Here is a 19,989-nt window from a genome sequence, read left to right on the forward strand (position 1 = left end):
GTGGCAGCTCTAGCAGGTCAGACATTTGACGAACTGACTTGTTGGAAAGGTGGCATCCTATGATGGTGCCACGTTGAAAGTCACTGAGCTCTTCAGTAAGGCTATTCTATTGCCAATGTTTGTGTATGGAGATTGCATTGCTGTGCGCTCGCTTTTATACACCTGTCAGCAATGGGTGCGGCTGAAATAGCCAAATCCACAAATCTCAAAGGGTGTCCACATACCTTTGTATATATAGTGTATCTATTTACATTTTACATTTTAGTCATTTAGCAGACGCTCTTATTCAGAGCGACTTACAGTTAGTGAGTGCATACATTTTCATACTGGCCCTCCGTGGGAAACGAACCCACAACCCTGGCGTTGCAAGCACCATGCTCTACCAACTGAGCGGATTGTTATGGCTGCAATAACAGCAGGCAAAAAAACTATTCTAAGGAATTGGTTTGAACTGGGTATTGCCCTTTGCAGATTTTGGTTGCTTATGTACTTGGACATTGCACAGCTGGAAAGATCCACTGCCAGACTGTGTGAGGCCAAGGCCGAAATTCTGGTCAATTGGTCACATGCTATCTCTCACTTGCAATAGCTAATTTAACAACAATGTTTGGTCTTGCGGATGGGAGATAGCATTGTCCTTCTCTGTCTTTTTAAACAATCTGTTTTCCTATGTGGCTCTGGGTTGGTAGCCTTTGAGAATAACATTTGAATAGACTCATTGAATTTGGAAATACTGAAACATATTTGTCTTTAATCTGTTTTGTTTTGTCCTTTTTCATTTGTATGTTTTTGTTTTGGGGTTTCTACATATTTTTTGTTTGTTTTCCCACTGTACATATTGGTATGTACATATTAGTATGTAATTGTCTAGGACATGCAAGAAAAACAAAGAAAAGTTAAGCAGGGCCATAGATGAAAGGAGAAATTAGTAGCCTATCTTTGGTAGAACGTAAACGGCTGGCCTTGCTCCCTCCGACTGTCAAACCAACTGCGAGATTTTGAGATTTTTTTCATGAAAGTAACACAAAGTACTATAACGAGTAATATAATGCATTACTTTCCACACAAAGTAATATTGTAATATATTACCTTTTCAAGTAACTAATCCCAACACTCATACTCTGTAACAGATTAATATGTTAATGCAACCCAAAAATGTTTAGAGAGGTGCTGATTGAGGGTAAACTGTATAAAAGATAAAGAAAGTCGCACACTAAATTATGCTCCCAACAATTTAATTGGTACAGCCAATTGTTGGGAGCACATTTAGAGCGTGATTTAACAGATAAAATACACAACATTCAGATACAGTAATAACATTGATTACATTAAGTAATAACCCTCCACCTCTAGCCCACTCAAAACCTTTACCTACTATGATTCCGCTATTTGAATTGTTGGGAGCATATTTAGAGTGTATACGGTCTAATATACCACGGCTTTCAGACAATCAGCATTCAGGGCTTGAACCACCCAGTTTATAATAAGTCATAACCCTCTACCTCTAGCCCACTCAAAACCTTTACTTACTATGATTCCGCTATTTGACTTAGTGAGACTTCTGTCCACGATGTCTTTGTAAAACATTCCACCAGGGTTAAACTGTGTGGCCCAGACAAACTTGTGTCGGTGAAAGAGAGCGTCCATCCCAATGATTTTAGTATTGTCCTCGATGCGAGCATGCAGTTTCTGTCCGTGGCTCTGCTTAAACGGATAGACAAAACTTCGGATTTCAGTGTCATTAGCAACGTAGAGCACTTGATCTTCTGGTCCTGCCCATTGAGTTCATTAAGATAGAAGAAAAAACACAAAGGAAATAGCATAAATATAAAGAGTGTACATTCCAGATTACAATAAGCATATTCAAAGTAGCTTCTACACAATTAGCATATATAATCAAAACAGATCGTAGCAATCAGAATAATTGTGATGCATAATTGATCAAGCATAATTAAGTATCATTTTGATGTGATGTGTGAATCTCAAATTGTCATTTGATTATGTACTGTATATGCAATCAAAATAGTAATGGTAAGCTCTTACCTTTGGTTATACATTCACCATCGATTTCTTTAAAGTTACGGTCACATGTGCACTTGAAGGATCCTTTAGTATTGGTGCAGTAGTGCGAGCACATGCCAAACTGAAGACATTCATTGATCTCTGAGAAATAGATAAAGAAAGCAGGTTATAATTCCCATAAAGCCATACATGATTAAAATAGGTTTCATCACAATTCTGTCTGTGCTCTGTCCTATGAGATAACCTCTTAGGAGTAGTACAAATTCTATCTTTGACAGTTCATATCTAAAACTAGCCCAACACATTTATCAAAAAGAAAGACAAGGCATAGTAGATACGCTACACATTGCCATTGTCCAGTTGTCAGGAGCTACCAGAGCTTTTCTGCAGTGATAAGGACAGACTTGACGCGATGGTGCATGTCCTGTAAAGTGTGGTCTTCTATTTGAATGGCAACTTAACATTTCAAACTCTTAGCAGCAAGTGAATGCAAAAGAAAACCCTGAGACAAAGAAAAGGTGACATCATCACTGTACTGTACCTTCACATTGCCTTGTTGTCTGGCTCCTCTGAAAGCCAGCCTTGCACTGACAGAGTGAATCTGTTCCTGTATTATTGCAGACGGCGTCATCTCCACATAGACCCACTCTCTCTCCACATACTCCTTCCTTGGAAACCACTGTATAAAACATGGACATCACAATAACACATCTTATATGGTGTAAGTCGGATGCTGTTTGTGCACTCTTAGAAAAAAGGGTTCCAAAAGGGTTCTTCGGCTGTCCCCATAGGAGAACCCTTATTGGTTCCAGGTAGAAACCTTTTTGGTTTCTACATGGAACCCAAAAGGGTTCTTCAAAGGGTTCTCCTATAGGGACAGCCGAATAACCTTTTCATACTTTTTTTTCTAAGAATGTGCATTGATTCATAAATTGAAAATGTAACATGGTGATTTGAATAATAAAGACCATCCATTAGCACAGTCAGTACACCACTTTTCTCTCTCATTCAGCTTTTGTAAATAGAGTACTTTACATGCTGGGAATAAACATGCCCTGAGTGCACAGATGTTGTTAAAGCTGACAGTTCCCAGAATCGGGGACTAGTATACATTATTTTATGTTTTATTTCAGTTCTGTTTTTATTTCAGCATGTTCCATCCAGGAGAGAGCATTAGATTATGTGGGACTTATCCTTCCTTCCTTCCTTCCTTATACAATATTTCTTGGGAGTACTGAGACGAACTGAATCTGAACTGAAATGTGCAGAGAAAGACAGAGAGACAGAGAGAGAGAGAGAGAGAGAGAGAGAGAGAGAGAGAGAGAGAGAGAGAGAGAGAGAGAGAGAGAGAGAGAGAGAGACAGATTGATAGATACAGAGATAGATACAGAGACAGAGACAGAGGGGGAGAGAGAGAGCGAGAGAGAACGAGAGCGAGACAGATAGAGAGATTGAGATCGATATCGAGGGAGGGATATTTTGAAAGAGAGAGATAGCGAGACAAAGATCCACATCGAAGAGAGAGAGCGAGAGCGAGAGACTTTAGAAGCCACCTACCACCTTTACATTCCTGTTCATCCGAGCCCCCGTCTCCACAGTCATCGAACAGGTCACACTGCAGCTCCTGCGGGATGCAGCGATGGTTACTGCAGGCGAACTCCGCCTTCCCACAGGGCCTAGGGATCCGCATCATGTCTTCTGATCCAGGTTACAGGACAAGCCAGGGGGATAAGGAGAATGTAACAGCCATGGGGCCAAAGATAGAACAGGCATGTTTATACACCATAGCTTGGCTACTGCTATCTCCAGCTTTCACTTTTTACACCAACAATGATGTGTATGTAGTGTATGTATGTGTGCACGCACACAATAGCTGTTAGCCAGCTATATAACTAGACGTAATGGTGCCTCTCGAGCAGTTCAAATGGTTGATTGGGGACCTCTTTGCTGAGGAATGGGATTGTTTCTCTTGAGTATGATTTGTAATGTTGTATATTTGTATGATGTTGTATTTGTAAATTGTGTATGTACAGGACTCCCTTGTAAAAGAGATGTTGCTCTCAATGGGATTCCCTAAAATAAAGGTGAAATAAAACATGTAGACAAAACAGAGGAGCTCTGTGATTCTGGGTTATTTGTGATCATCTGAATGATTGAGTTCAAAGGTTAACAGACATGATTGGACTCACCACAATCGTCTTCATCGGAGTTGTCCCCACAGTCGTCGACTCTGTTGCACACCTGCTCCGAGCGCAGACACACCCTGTCGTTCCTACAGCGGTAGGGTCTGCTCGGTGGACACGGTAGTTTAGCACACATGTCAGAGTCTTCATCAGAGTTATCTCCACAGTCATCCTCTCCATCACACACCCAGATGTAAAGCTTACACAGTGTGTTGGTACAGACAAACTCATCCGCACGGCAAGAGTGGGCTGCTGCAAGAGAAACAATAAAGTAGGAAACAAAATATGTTTTTTCACCAAAATTTGATCTTTCACCAAAATATGATTTTTCACAAAAAATACGATTTTTCACAATAAATAAGGTTTTTCACCCAAAATAAGTTTTTTGAGAAAAATACGATTTGTTACCAAAATATTATTTGTCACCTAAATATTATTTGTCACCTAAATATGTTTTTTCGCCAAAATAAGATTTTTCCCAGGTCGCCAGGAGAGTAATACTCAATAGGTCAGAGGTGGGACCAAGTCACTATTATCTGAGTCACAAGCAAGTCTCAAGTCTCAAGTCTCAAGGTCCAAGTCTCAAGTCTCAAGTCTCAAGTCTCAAGTAGAACTGGTCAAGTCAATAACACAAAAAATACAACGACTTGTTTAACTACAAATCTTTGTCTATTTATTGAGGCTTTCAGACAGCCCTTTTCATTATTTTGTCTACAACACATTTTGATTATATAACAATTAATTTTAACAACAAATTCCAAATGCAAAATGTATAAGTACATGATCAATTTCAAGCAATTTTGACATACCAAAAGACCAGTAGGCATATGCTAGTAATTGTTGCTTGATGCCCCATTGCTGGTGAGCTTGCAAAGTAAACAGTAAAATATTCTTGATCATCAAACAATATTTTGAGCTTCATATTTATCTATGGCAGTCCTCTCTCCCTACAATTTGACATTTGACCTGCACCCGATCCTATTGCTGTACAGCAAATCAGCAATCTGTTCAATAGCTCACCCAACCTGTGTTGATTGACCGTTTGCTGGTCCAATCAGTGGGCAGAGTGTGTGTTTCACTAGCCAATCTGTTGCACGTTTTCTTTGCAAGTGCGATGCTGCGGCTACTGTCTCTGGCTGCGTGGAAAGTAATCCACTGAGACTGTGCCTCAAAATGACTTACAAACCTGTCCAGATCACTTCAAGTCATCAGTCTCTAGTCAAAGTCGAGTCCCGAGTCTTGAGGCTCCAAGTCGAAGTCGAGTCTCAAGTCATGACATTTTTTATTAGAGTCAGACTCGAGTCCGAGTCATGTGAATCGAGTCCACACCTCTGCAATAGTTTGAGCTTGACTGCTTTTCTGAGAAGATGAGGGTACAGCTGTTTCTCTCTATATTGATTAATACTGCAACCCACTTTCCACTTGCCTCACCCATCCAGTGGTGTAAAGTACTTAAGTAAAAATTATTTAAAGTACTCCTTAAGTAGTTTTTTTGGGGTATCTGTACTTTACTTTACTATTTATATTTAGTAACTTTTACTTTACTGCATTCTTAAAGAAAATAATGTACTTTTTACTCCATACATTTTCCCTGACACCCAAAAGTACTCATTTAGAATGCTTAGCAGGACACGAAAATGGAAAACTCATGCACTTATCAAGACAACATCCCTGGTCATACCTACTGTCTCTGATCTGGCGGACTCACTAAACACAAATGCGTTGTTTGTAAATTATGTTGGAGTGTTGGAGTGTGCCCCTGGTTAGCCGTAAACACATTTTTAAAAAGCCGTCTGGTTTGCTTAAAATAAAGAATTTTAAATGATTTATATTTTTACTTTTGATACTTAAGTATATGTTAGCAATTATATTTAGTTTTGACACATAAGTATATTTAAAACCAAATACTTTTACTCAAGCAGTATTTTACTGGGTGACTTTCACTTGAGTCATTTCCTATTAAGGTATTTTTACTTTTACTCAAGCATGACAATTGGGTACTTTTTCCACCAGTGCACCCATCAACCTCTCCTCACCATTACAGAGAGCACTCTGACTGAAAGGAGATGGCAATGGACACACACTTTTAACATAACACTGACTGAGTGAATAATACATCACACATGCTGTAAAGAACATTGTGTGTGTGGTGTGTGTGTGTATGAACGAGTGTGTGTTCTAGGCTCACCCTGGACACAGTTATGCTCATCACTGTGATCCACACAGTCAGGCAGGGCATCACAGTGCCAGCGGCTGGGGATGCAGTGAGCTCTGTTCAGGCACAGGAACTCATCCTCCCTGCACTCCCTCACACAGTCTACCTGTCGGCACAACACACACACGCAAGTCTCATAAGGGCTGTCAGAAAAACAACAAACACCCCTGTCCGCCACCAAACCATTCCACTGCTAGGTCTCAATAAGGCGGAAGAAGAAGAAGAAGAAGAAGAAGAAGAAGAAGAAGAAGAAGAAGAAGAAGAAGAAGAAGAAGAAGAAGAAAAAAGAAAGAAAGTAAGAAAAAGAAGGTGTTGTCCATTTTCAGATCAAATGTCTTTTATTTTTTCAAAACATGAATGATGTGTTATAAACTGTGAGTTATAGGTTGAATTAAGCAACATGTCCCCTGACACTAAATACTTGGCCTTGGTGAAATTACTTTAATATATAATGCATGAGGCTAGGATGCACGTTGTTCTCTCCAGGGGGCTGTGGAGAAAGACCTTATTAAAAGAGAGGTAGGCTGCCACTGCTTGGAGGTGAACTACTGACTCTGAACTAAGAGCATGGTTTTAATTACACTTAGGTCCTACGGGATCCTGTTTGGAGGAAACAGGCAAACATGACCAAACTGCTTGTATTCAGGTATTTGAGAGATGAGGACGTTGATTGCCAAAAGCAGTCTTTACATTTACATTTTAGTCATTTAGCAGACGCTCTTATCCAGAGCGACTTACAGTTAGTGAGTGCATACATTTTCATACTGGCCCCCCGTGGGAAACGAACCCACAACCCTGGCATTGCAAGCGCCATGCTCTACCAACTGAGCTACAGGGGACTATTTTACACACCGATGAGTAGTGCTGGCAATCATACAACAACATTTCAGGGGGATTTTCCATGAAAATATGGGGCAGGTTAATAATGACACATGTTCCAATTTTCTGATGTCGATGACCTTATGAACAAATGTCATACATTAAAGGCAAACAGACATGAAAGGTATCCTGCATTATCGCATAGACGATGAGGCTCAGCGACTACAATCAGGGATGGCAATCAGGGCTTTATCAGAGAGCACTCACCTCATCAGAACCATCTGAGCAGTCTCTCTGGCCGTCACACCTCAGGGTGGCCGACACACAGCCTCCCCCGACACACTCATACTCACTCAGAGCACAGGACGGAAGGACCGCTGAAACAGAAAATATAGCACTTTTGTTCAAAATGACTTATAGTACAGTGAGTGCATACATTTGTTTTATGTGTAGTTATTGAACCCACAACCTTGATGTTGCTAGCTCCACGCTCTTACCAACTGAGCCACACAGGACCACTCTAGACAAAAGAAGCTGATGACAGAGACAATCCCCATTAAACCAGTGCTGAAAATACATCTCAACTGGTCAAGACACCACCTGCTATACAGTACAAGTGCAACACAAAGGCTGCAGATACAGAGACAGAGTTGCTTCAGAGAGCCCATCCTGAGTGCTATTCCTAGTGTGTTTTGGAGCACTTTGGTCCCATCAGAGAAATTCACTCTCACTCCCATCTGGACTCACTGGGAGAGAGAGGGAAAAGCTTTTTCATGCATGTCACGGTGTGGCCCTTCCAATTGGAGGAATTTACAGTGCAAGTGCAGCCACAGCTGTCCACAGGTACTCTCCATATAAATATATAAAGAAAGTACTCAGCTAAAATATTAAAAACAATTTATTACGAGAGAGAAAGAGAGCGAGAGAGCGAAAGAGGGAGAAAAAGAGAGAGAGAGGGTCCTCTATATTGTTATTGTTCAATGGTTATTTTGACCCTTGGTTATTGTTGTTACTGTTGTCCCGTTGACAATATTGATCATGATTATTTTAATTATGTTAATATTGTAAATATCCAAAGTAAGCTTTGGCAATATGTACATTGTTACGTCATGCCAATAAAGCAAATGTTCAATTCAATTGAGAGAGAGAGAGAGAGAGAGAGAGAGAGAGAGAGAGAGAGAGAGCAGAGACAGAGACAGAGAGAGAGACAGAGATATCTCGGTGAGAGAGACAGAGATATCTCGGTGAGAGAGACAGAGATATCTCGGTGAGAGAGACAGAGATATCTCGGTGAGAGAGACAGAGATATCTCGGTGAGAGAGACAGAGATATCTCGGTGAGAGAGACAGAGATATCTCGGTGAGAGAGACAGAGATATCTCGGTGAGAGAGACATACAGCTCATTTTAATTTCACACCTCTAGTTAGCAGACAGGAAAGAAGGCCAGCTTGCTGATATCGAACCATCTGCTCGAGATTTGAAGTGCCTTGAAGCTACTCTGGCCTTGCATTTATTTCTCCACAAGACTTAAAGTTTGGCATACATTCAATTCATACAATGAAGCACAAAGGGATTCCGAATCTTAGAATAAATGTGAATGTCAGGATATACTACAGTGGAGTAAAATCTGTAATTGCTGTCAACTGAGAATAGGTCCACGTGTGGGAATACGTCTGTTTGTTTCTGAAGGTATTAAAGGTTATTTTCTAGCTGTCAATGCAAGACAGTAGGCTATAAAAATGAACATACTGTATCTATGCTTACTGGTGACGTCATAAAAAGGCGACCGTTCCTGAACACAAACAAACACAAACAAACACACAGTCCCCCAATCACAAGGTGAGTGACCAACACAAGCATGCTTTCCAACGGAGGGCAGTATTAACATGGTTGTAGGCTTTGAGTAAGACAGTGAAAGCAAGTCCCACCTACAGCCGCAGCCAGAAACAGCTCTCCAGCAGATATCCAACAGCTATCCAACAGCTATACAGTAAGTAATCAGGTGTGTGTGTGTGTGTGTCTGTGTGCTCATACCAGGTCCTTGACAGTTCCTCTCGTCTTCCCCCATCTTACAGTCCTCCTGGCCGTCACAGAGCCACTTGTTGGAGATGCAGAGGTGATTGAGACACTGGAACTGGTCCGCAGGGCACGAGCGTGTCTCACAGCCTTTTTCATCAGAGTTATCAGCACAGTCACTGTCACCATCACAATGGAAACGAGCAGAGATGCACTCCCCGTTGGCACACACAAAGTCCCTGGAGGGGCAGGTGGCCGGCTCTGAGAGGTATAAGAGAATAAGGAATGACAGTGATTTTAGATGCATGACAGTGAGGCATGTTTCCCCAGGACATTCCTCATCATACCAAGCAGAAGTATTTGTTGGTAGTTATATTAGGTCGCTGTGTTTTGCGCAATCATGTCACATGACCTGGATTTTTTACCTTTAAAGCGTTTTCATTGAACGTTCCCCTTTTCTTTTTATGTCAGATGATCCGGCATCATACTCTTTCATTTTTGGTGTAATTGTCATTTCTGGAGAAGGCTTCAAATACAGGATAACATTTTGCTACGTCACATGATTGCGCAAAACACAGTGCTCTAGTTATAGTGTCAGGGAGTATGCAAGTTATATAGTATTATACAAAAGTTCATTCCAAGTTCATTCCTTCCAGTGTAAATAAGAGACAGAAGATGAGGGACTTACTGCAGTTCTGTTCATCTGAGTTGTCTCCACAGTCACTCTGTCCATCACACCTCCAGTGTTCTGGGACACAGTTGTTGTTCTGGCACCGGAACTCATGAGGACCGCATGTCTTCTCATCTAGGCACAGAAACAACAAGACAGTCCATAAAGACGTAAAACAAGCTAAGTGTCTGGAACGGTATCCATGTTGACGTTTTGCATATTGTCATGTTGCCAGGTGTGTGTGATCGTGATCGTCACTCCCTTTTCTCTATGGAAGATAACAAGACGATAAATAATCAAGAGTAAGACATTACTTTCCATACTGTATATAAACGCCAGCTACTGTCAAGATGAAAGACTAGAAGAACAGTAACTTTCCTGTCGTCTTTCTAAAATAACAACTTAGTAATCTTGTCTCTACATAGTGTCCCAACACTGTAAAATCAGCAATGTGAATTCCTCTCATCTCCCTGTTGGACTTTTAATCCTATCGGGAGAATAGATAAATACATAATGCATTATTAATTGACAATCAAACAGCACCATGTACGAGAGCTAATTCCCCAGACTTAGTATGACATTAACAGAATTCAAATTTGACCTGAGAACACTGCGGCAGTTGAGTACTAAATACATTCATCCCCATGCCTGAAAGATTTATATTCACATTCTAGAATTAAGAAAGAAAACTAATTTGCTGGGAATTCCAGAACTCTTATGTTGTTGCTTGTCGTCGATGAAGTTAAGTCAAAGCCAGTGGGTGTATACAATATGTTCTGTAAGTGTGCATGTCTCCTCTCATGCTTAATATCTGTCAGGCTGTCATTGGAAGAGAAGAAACCTTTAAATATGACCCACAGAGAAAATAAAAAAAATTGAGCACTTACTGAAAACCAGACTGAGAATGACTCAAATCATAGAGAGACCTTACTGTCATCCCTTCGATCCCCCTAAATGTCACCATTAAATGCACAGGCAGCAGTGGAAATGCCAAGGTCAAGCCCTAGCAGTCCATTTGATGAGAGGAAGAGCCAGTAGAAGGCCTTAACCTCCTCCAGCTAATCTCTGGAGCTGGCCATATTAACAAGTGCTTTATGAGCATATCAAACACTAGTCAGCATTAATGAGGTGGTCACCATTCAAAACTGTCAGTTGATGTCTGCATAACATTTTCATTTACATTTTCGTCATTTAGCAGACGCTCTTATCCAAAGCGACTTACAAATTGGTGCATTCACCTTATGATAGCCAGTGGGACAACCACTTTACAATAGTTATTATTATTATATATATATATTTTTTTGGGGGGGGGTGGGGTAAGGGGGGGTAGAAGGATTACTTTATCCTATCCCAGGTATTCCTAATGTTATCTATCACATTCAATTTAAGTCGACACATTTGCGTTTAGCTGCTCAAAGCTTGTATATACACTGTAGTACAATGAGACACAAAGTCGAGATACAAAGGTCCCTTTAGAGTAGGCCACTCCATTGAAAGCAAAACTGCTACAATAGACTAGACTAGACTACACTCTTAGAAAAAAAGTTGCTATCTAGAACCTAATAGGGTTCTTCGGCTGTCCCCATAGGAGAACCCTTTGAAGAAACACTTTTGGTTCCAGATAGAACCCTTTTGGGGATTCTACATGGAACCAAAAAGGGTTCTCCTATCGGGACAACCAAAGAACCCTTTTGGAACCCTTTTTTCTAAGAGCGTAGACCAGAATATAATATAACATACATTGCCTTCAGAAAGTATTCATACCCCTTGACTTATTCCACATTTTGTTGTGTTACATTTTGTTAGAGTCGCCTTTGGCAGTGATTACAGCTGTGAGTCTTTCTGGGTAAGTCTCTAAGAGCATTGCACACATGGATTGTACAATATTTGCACATAAAAAAAATCTTCAAGCTCTCTCAAGTTGGTTGTTGATCATTGCTAGACAGCCATTTTTTGATGTCTTGCCATACTTTTTCAAGCCATTGTAAGTCAAAACTGTAACTAGGCCACTAAGGAACATTCGATGTTGTCTTGGTAAGCAACTCCTGGGTATATTTGGCCTTGTGTTTTCGGTTATTGTCCTGCTGAAAGGTGAATTTGTCTCCCAGTGTCGACTGAACCAGGTTTTCCTCTAGGACTTTTCCTGTAAAATAAAATAAAATAAAATTTTATTGGTCACATACACGTGTTTAGCAGATGTTATTGCGGATGTAGCGAAATGCTTGTGTTTCTAGCTCCGACAGTGCAGTAATATCTAACAAGTAATATCTAACAATTTCACAACATATACCCAATACACATAAATCTAAGTAAAGCAATGGAATTAAGTGGCCAGTGATTTCTAATCTATGTATATTGGCAGCAGCCTCTAATGTGCTAGTGATGGCTATTTAACATTCTGATGGCCTTGAAATAGAAGCTGTTTTTCAGTCTCTCTGTCCCAGCTTTGATGCACCTGTACTGACCTCGCCTTCTGGATGATAGCGGGGTGAACAGGCAGTGGCTTGGGTGGTTGTTGTCCTTGACTATCTTTTTGGCCTTCCTGTGACATTGGGTGCTGTAGGTGTCCTGGAGGGCTGGTAGTTTGTCCCCGGTGATGCGTTGGGCAGACCGCACCACCCTCTGGAGAGCCCTGAGTTGCGGACGGTGCAGTTGCCGTACCAGGCGGTGATACAGCCCAACAGGATGCTCTCAATTGTGCATCTGTAAAGGTTTGTGAGGGTTTTAGGTGCCAAGCCAAATTTCTTCAGCCTCCTGAGGTTCTTCTTCACCACACTGTCTGTGTAGGTGGACCATTTCAGTATGTCAGTGATGTGTACGCCGAGGAACTTGAAGCTTTCCACCTTCTCCACTGCGGTCTCGTTGATGTGGATAGGGGGGTGTTCCCTCTGCTGTTTCCTGAGGTCCACGATCATCTCCTTTGTTTTGTTAACATTGAGTGAGAGGTTATTGTCCTGGCACCACACCCCAGAGCCCTCACCTCCTCCCTGTAGGCTGTCTCGTCATTGTTGGTAATCAAGCCTACTACTGTTGTGTCGTCTGCAAACTTGATGATTGAGTTGGAGGCGTGCTTGGCCACGCAGTCATGGGTGAACATGGAGCACAGGAGGGGGCTGAGCACGCACCCTTGTGGGGCCCCAGTGTTGAGGATCAGCGAAGTGGAGGTGTTGTTTCCTACCTTCACCACGTGGGGGTGGCTCGTCAGGAAGTCCAGGACCCAGTTGCACAGGGCGGGGTTCAGACCCAGGGCCTCGAGCTTATTGATGAGCTTGGAGGGTACTATGGTGTTGATGAGTTATAGTCAATGAACAGCATTCTTACATAGGTATTCCTCTTGTCTCTTAGCTCTATTCTGTTTATTTTTATCCTAACAAACTCTGTAGTCCTTGCAGATGAGCATATCCATAACATGATGCAGTCACCACCATGATTGAAAATATAAAGAGTGGTACTCAGTGATGTGTTGTGTTGGATTTGCCCCAAACATAATGCTTTGTATTCAGCACATAAAGTTATATTCTATTTTAAAGTTCTATTCTATTTTATGAGGTTTTACTAAACTGCCTTATTGCAAACAGCATGCATGTTTTGGAATATTTTCCGTCTTTTCACTCCGTCGTTTAGATTAATGTTGTTAATCCATCCTCAGTTTTCTCCTATCACAGCCATTAAACTCTGTAACTGTTTTAAAGTCACCACTGGCCTCACGGTGAAATCCCTGAGCCGTTTCCTTCCTCTCCGGCAACTGAGTTAGGAAGCATGCCTATATCTATGTAGTGACTGTGTGAATTGATACACCATCCAAAGTGTAATTAATAACTTCACCATGCTCAAAGGGATATTCAATGTCCGCTTTTTTAACATTTTGCCCATAGGTGCCCTTCTTTGCGAGGCATTGGAAAACCTCCCTGGTCTTTGTGGTTGAATCTGTGTTTGAAATTCACTACTCGACTGCGGAAGCTTACAGATAATTGTATGTGTGGGGTACAGAGATGAGGTAGTCATTCAAAAATAATGTTAAACACTTATTGCACACAGAGTCCATTGCAAGTTATTATGTGTTATGTTAAGCAAATCTTTACTCCTGAACTTATTTAGGCTTGCCATGACAAAGGGGTTGAATACTTATTGACTGAAGACATTTCAGCTTTCCATTTTTTATTAATTTATAAACATTTCAAAAAACATAATTCCACTTTGACATTATGGGGTATTGTGTGTAGGCCAGTGACACAAAATCTAAATGTAATCCATTTTAAATTCTGGCTATAATACAACAAAATCTGGAAAAAGTAAATGGGTGTGTGAATACTTTCTGAAGGCACTGTAGTACAATAGAATAGAATATAAATAGAATAGTAGAACTCACCACAGTTGGCCTCGTCCGATCCATCGGCACAGTCCGGGTCCTCGTCACACACCCACAGGGCTGAGATACAGTGCATGGAGGTCTTACACTGGAACTGGTTGGCAGCGCAGGTACTCTCAGCTGGGGATGGAGACCGATGGCACAGGATATAGAAAATAAAGAGTTTAACAGGTGTATGAAGGATAAAGACGAAAAGAGATGTCATCATGTGCTATAAAAAAATGACCAGTTAACCAGTCTAAATATAATTGGCAAAACTTGTAGGCTAATGCAACTGATGGTACCAAAATGATCAAAAATGACCAAAACAATAGCAATACACATTTATTGTAGTTACATCAAATTCACACAAATCATTTTCTATGTGGCCTACAAAACTAGGGTGTGGAGCAATAGAGAAAGTTAAATGAGGTGTAAATTAGATTCAGTACCCTGACATCCACAGCACAGCTTCCTCTTTCCCAGCAGGAGGGGGATGGAGGTGGTTAGAGCTCCAGCTGCATCTCTAAACCCTCAGCCCTCCCAGCATGATTAGCCCTGGTTAAACCTCCCTCTGTCTCAGAAAGGCATCCCCTCAGCCCTCAGAAGCAGGCTAAACCTCCTTCTGTCTGCCCTAATCTGCACCCTGGGTGAGACTCAGCTGCTGGAATCCCTTCTCTGTCTCTCTCTGTCGCTCACACGCGCGCACACGCAAACACACACAGGGCTCTAAACGCACGTTAGTTTACATAATTTCGTCATGTAAAAACTGGCGGTAACGCCAGGTTTGTCCGTTTACCTGTCTAAGGTCAGCTGGTTTGCGCTGAGGTGGGAGGGGTGGAAATATTTGAGGTGTGTCCTTAAGAACGTGCGCCAATATGCCAATTTCAGTGAGTGCAACTAGGGATATTTAAGACCGATCAAAAGCTGGTTTTAGCGGTAACGCAATTGGTTATGACATTGATTTTGCCAGCGGTGGGGCACACAGTAGCCTTAGTACATCAACAATTATTTATTAAAATATCATGAACACTCAACAGAAATTTACCACCAAGAAACACCTTTTTTATTTATCTTGGACATAATTTTTGTCCAGCTTCTGTGAAACGTTTCGACTCATTATGTGCCATGCCCATTGCATGAAAGGTGTCAATGACTATAGGAAGCCTGTTTAGGAACATCAAGTTATAAAACAAATCTTAATAATTGAACATCAAGTTATTCATTTTGTCAAAAAAATGCATCTTCCACTTTCCTCTGTTGGAACTGTCAAATCGCGGGAATTTCGATAGCTGTCCGTGGTGCTGAATCCGCTTTAAGGCTATATTTGCCTGTTTTGTTACCTTTCACTTGGCAAAGTCACTATGGACATTTCAATGGCGATGGTAGGCTATAGCTATATACAGTATACTTGGGAGCAGTAACGGTGAGAGGGCATTCCCCCTTTCTCTTTATATTGGATCTTTTTCCAGCTTCTGTGAAAAGTTTGGATGTGCATAAAACCCTCCATAGTCTACGTTGTCGCCTAATATTACAGTATATGCCCACGGGGAGCAATTGTGGTGCCTGTAATTGTATTTAGACATAGCCTATTTAAAACAAGTTGTTGTGTCGTTTTATGAGAATTTGATTAGAATTATTCACTCTCTTTTTAGGTCTTATCAATTAGTGAATTTAATATTGCTTATTGACAACGTTTGGCATGTCCATGGCTAATGCATTTTATAATAGGCCTATAGCAGTGCAAATGATATGTTAACAATATATTTCCATATTGAAGCCATGCAATTACTGTTCCTAAAACATGTTCAACATATTTATCAAATATGGGATAGGCCCACATTTTGTTATTTTGTTTCTGTAGGCTATTTAACACAATAGGCTATAATGGACTAACATTCGACTAGGAGTTGATGACAACGCAATAAACAAAATACCATAAATACACACTGAGAGCTTGGGACTATAAGGTTCTATCTACATTTTTGTCAAAGTTCTCTACCTATATAGTACTTTAAATATCCTAACTCCCTCCCTCCCCCACCCAGCTCCACCTTCCCCCAGCCTACCAGCATGGCTCAGCCCCCTGCTGGTGCAATTACCAGTGTCTTCCTCTCTGTTCCCACTCTGTTCCCAGTGCCCTCAAGGCAACACAGCTCTACCACTGTGCCAGGCTGGGGCTGGATGTGACTGCAGCCAGAGACAGGGGTGCAGGGAGGGGCAGGGAGGGAGATTAGACTGCTTATAGGGCTGGAGCTCTGAGACGAGTCGTTAACCCACCACTGTGATCTAATAAGGCGTTCATGGATGGTGTGTATGTGTGAGTGTCTTGAGACCCTGCTCCAGTGTGTCTTAGAGCTGTCACTTTGATTCATGATGACAACCAGACAGGTGTAATTACAAGTACTTACGAATACCCTCAGGCTCTCTCTCTCTGTCTCTCTCTCTGTCTCTCTCTCTGTCTCTCTCTCTGTCTCTCTCTCTGTCTCTCTCTCTGTCTCTCTCTCTGTCTCTCTCACACACATGAGGAATTGTCTCATAACCTTTACCTGGTGCTGTAGATTTCAGACAAGTGAAGAAAGCACCCATGAGTTCAGAACTTTAAAATGTCAAGACAGAGGGATAACAAGCAGGGGATGAAACTCCAATCAAACTCCACAGTGAAGTCAAACTAGGTCAACTAAAAGGAAACGCACATACTTTCCGTATTATAACAAGAACATCTGGCTTTTATTAATCATGGACCTTCCATGTGTCTACGAGCAGAATTAACCAGGTATGGCAGTATGAACATAGAAGGATGGGGACTTTCTATAATCCAAAGAGAATTGCTAACAGGGTGAATGACTGACCAAGACTTGAAGATCAGAGAGGAAGTCACAGAGTCTGTCTGTTCAGGGGGCTGAGTATCTCTCTACTGTTCCTTTCTTTTCCTTTTGTCATTCATCAAAGGGTTGTCTCCCGCTAAAGAAATGACCAGAGTGCCAACAACTAAAGCCTTTTCAATACTTTATTATCTAAGTCTTGCACAGGCTCATTTTTCATGGCCAAGTGAAAGTGAAATCCCCAGATAAAAAGTTCAGAGCTGTCAAACTTTCATCACATAGTTTTAGCCTGTTATTTAAGACCGCATCGATATAGAGATCCGTCTATCTACAGATTATTTGATTCTTACGGCAGTCTGTCTCGTCCTCTCCATCTCCACAGTCGTCCTGTCCGTTACAACGCAGGTTCAGTGGGATGCACTTCTGACGCTTCCTGCATTTGAACTGTCCAGATAGACAGATGTAGGATTCTGTAGATAGTATGAACAAAGGTGTTAGTCTTAGCCGAGGTAGTCTACAATGTAGTTTTTGATAGTTGTGGGAAACATTTGGGCGGATTCAGAATAGGATGGATATTGTCACATTTATTTCCTTTATTTAAGCAGGTAAGTAATGAGAATGCATTCTCTTTTACAATAATGACCAGAAATGTGAAGAAATGTGTATAATAGGACAAAAGGTCTTTACCACAGTTGGCTTCATCAGAGTTGTCCCCACAATCGTTCTCCCCATCACAGATAAACGGAGGCAGAGCACAGAGACCAGTCCCACACTGGAACCTCCCTGGCTGGCATTTAAACTCAGCTGTGAGGAAAGAACAGAAACACAAACATACACACACATTCCACTGACTTTGTAGACACACGCTTAATGGACACGACCAGGGAGAAGGGTTGTAACATTTTCTGTACTGTACTGTGCAGTTAGTGTCCTGCTCCACTAGGGGGCTGTGAATTGTTTGTGTAATTGTGAATTGGTGTGTACAGAACATTTTACAACCCCTACTTGGACCTTGTCAAGTGTGTGTGTGTGTGTTAATGGTGACTCACGGCAGTCTGGAGGCTCGTCCGACCCGTCCCCACAGTCATCCACTGTGTCACACTTCCACCAGAAGGGGATGCACTCGTCTGTCCCACAGCGAAACTATAGGACACAACAACAGCAGAAAGCTTCAGATATCATTATCATCATCATCAACATCGTCGTCGTCATCATCATCATCATCATCGTCGTCATTGTCATCATCATCATCATCATTCAGAAAGATTTTGGGACACCAAAGTACCTTCATTGAAACTACAAATACTAAAACCAGAGCCCCTGTTTGTCCCTGCCCATCTTCTGTAAACATATGAAAACATACCTCTTCAAAATGTATCTTGAATTATCCCACAGCACCCCCCTACTCCCCCTCCAACTAGCACGGACTTAGCTGGTAGCTGCATTATTGGGTGGCAGGTACAGTAGCATTCAAGGTTAGAGCGTTGGGCCAGTAACCGAAAGGTCACTGATTTGAATTCCGAAGCCGACAAGGTTAAAAAAATGCCGCTGTACCCTTGAGCAAGGCACTTAACCCAATTGATCCAGGGGCGCTGGACAATGGTGACCCTGGTCGTGACCCCACTCCCTATGGGTGTCTCGGTTGGAGTTGGGATATGCAAGAAAGACATTTCCATTACACACTTGTACAAGTGTATAACAGGTCAAATATAAGCACTCCCCTAATTATTACTGAGGAAAGATTCACTAACTGTAAGTCGCTCTGGATAACAACGTCTGCTAAATGACTAAAATGTAAAATCTTTCTGTAAGCAGTAGGAGAAAAGGGCCACTGACCTGGCTGGCTGTGCAGTTGGACAGGCAAGTCTTGTTGTCTGCAGCCAGGTAGAAGTGGGTGGGGCAGGCACACCTGTAACCTCCCCCGGGGGAGAGCAGACACAGGTGGCTGCAGCCTCCGTTGGTCACCTGACACTGGTGTTTGGGCACTGCGGTGGAGAGAGGGAGAGGGAGGCTAAAACCAACATCCACAGCTAGAGCCCTTTCCCCTCCACTCTGCTGTCAGCATCATTAGTCTGAGGGCACGTTTGCTCATTACAAAAAAGAAATATCTCTCTCTCTCGAAGGCATGCAGACACACACACACACACACACACACTGAGTCATAGATAATTACCGTCGGGCTGGCGGAGAGGGTGGTACACCTTGATGTTGTGGATGGCTCTCCAGTATCTGAGCAGCTCTGCTCCCTGAGCCCCGGAGGTCTTGTGGGCCCGGTTCAGAGACTTGGACTTCTCATCCGTCCAATAGATGACATCCTCAAACAGAGACAGCCCCGTCACCTCCCGGATGCCTTGACTAGGCACTGGAATGGAATACACACTGATTAATCAGAGTCTGGAATACGGCCAGATCTCACACACGTGCACGCGTGAACGCACACACACATACACACACACAGCTCGTCCTGAGTAATTGCTGTGACAAGCTGCCAGGCTCTGTGATGTTTTATTGCTGGTAAAGAGGAGTAAAGACGTGACTAAATGGACTGTCCGTCCGTCCGTCTGTCAGCATGGCTTAGTAGAGCAGGGAGAAGACTATAGTAAGTATTGCAGCTAATCACAAACTAGCTGTTGAAGATGAAAAACTGAAATGAAATGAAATGAACAATAAAAATATGTTGAGAATGTTTAATGCTTGAACATAATGGTTTGTTTGTGAACCAAATAGCACTGGGTGAAAATTGTGTTAGAACAAATTAATAACTAAGTGTATGGAACACGCATAATAATGACTTGGCTCTATGGAGTTGAATCAATCATGGACAAACATTTTCACAGTAATGTCAAGGCTTTTATCTAAAGTCTGAAAAAGTACATGAAGCAATCAATGAC

The 19,989-nt window shown here is 41.9% G+C and overlaps 1 protein-coding gene across 1 annotated transcript in view; it reads right to left on the reverse strand.

Annotated features, from left to right (window-relative positions):
- LOC121556378 (low-density lipoprotein receptor-related protein 1B) overlaps positions 1-19,989 on the reverse strand; it is a gene marked incomplete at its 5' end in the record, with an annotated part of 116,726 nt that overhangs the window by 22,668 nt on the left and 74,069 nt on the right. Inside the window, 15 exon segments of the mRNA XM_045217360.1 lie at positions 1,531-1,772; positions 2,044-2,163; positions 2,564-2,701; positions 3,583-3,720; positions 4,212-4,457; positions 6,394-6,526; positions 7,507-7,616; positions 9,274-9,516; positions 9,944-10,060; positions 14,295-14,414; positions 17,449-17,568; positions 17,786-17,902; positions 18,148-18,241; positions 18,935-19,083; positions 19,272-19,460. Of these exon segments, the coding sequence (XP_045073295.1) occupies positions 1,531-1,772; positions 2,044-2,163; positions 2,564-2,701; positions 3,583-3,720; positions 4,212-4,457; positions 6,394-6,526; positions 7,507-7,616; positions 9,274-9,516; positions 9,944-10,060; positions 14,295-14,414; positions 17,449-17,568; positions 17,786-17,902; positions 18,148-18,241; positions 18,935-19,083; positions 19,272-19,460 (2,276 nt within the window).

This window comes from Coregonus clupeaformis, unplaced genomic scaffold (genome assembly GCF_020615455.1).
Source record: "Coregonus clupeaformis isolate EN_2021a unplaced genomic scaffold, ASM2061545v1 scaf1027, whole genome shotgun sequence".
Taxonomy (NCBI): domain Eukaryota; kingdom Metazoa; phylum Chordata; class Actinopteri; order Salmoniformes; family Salmonidae; genus Coregonus; species Coregonus clupeaformis.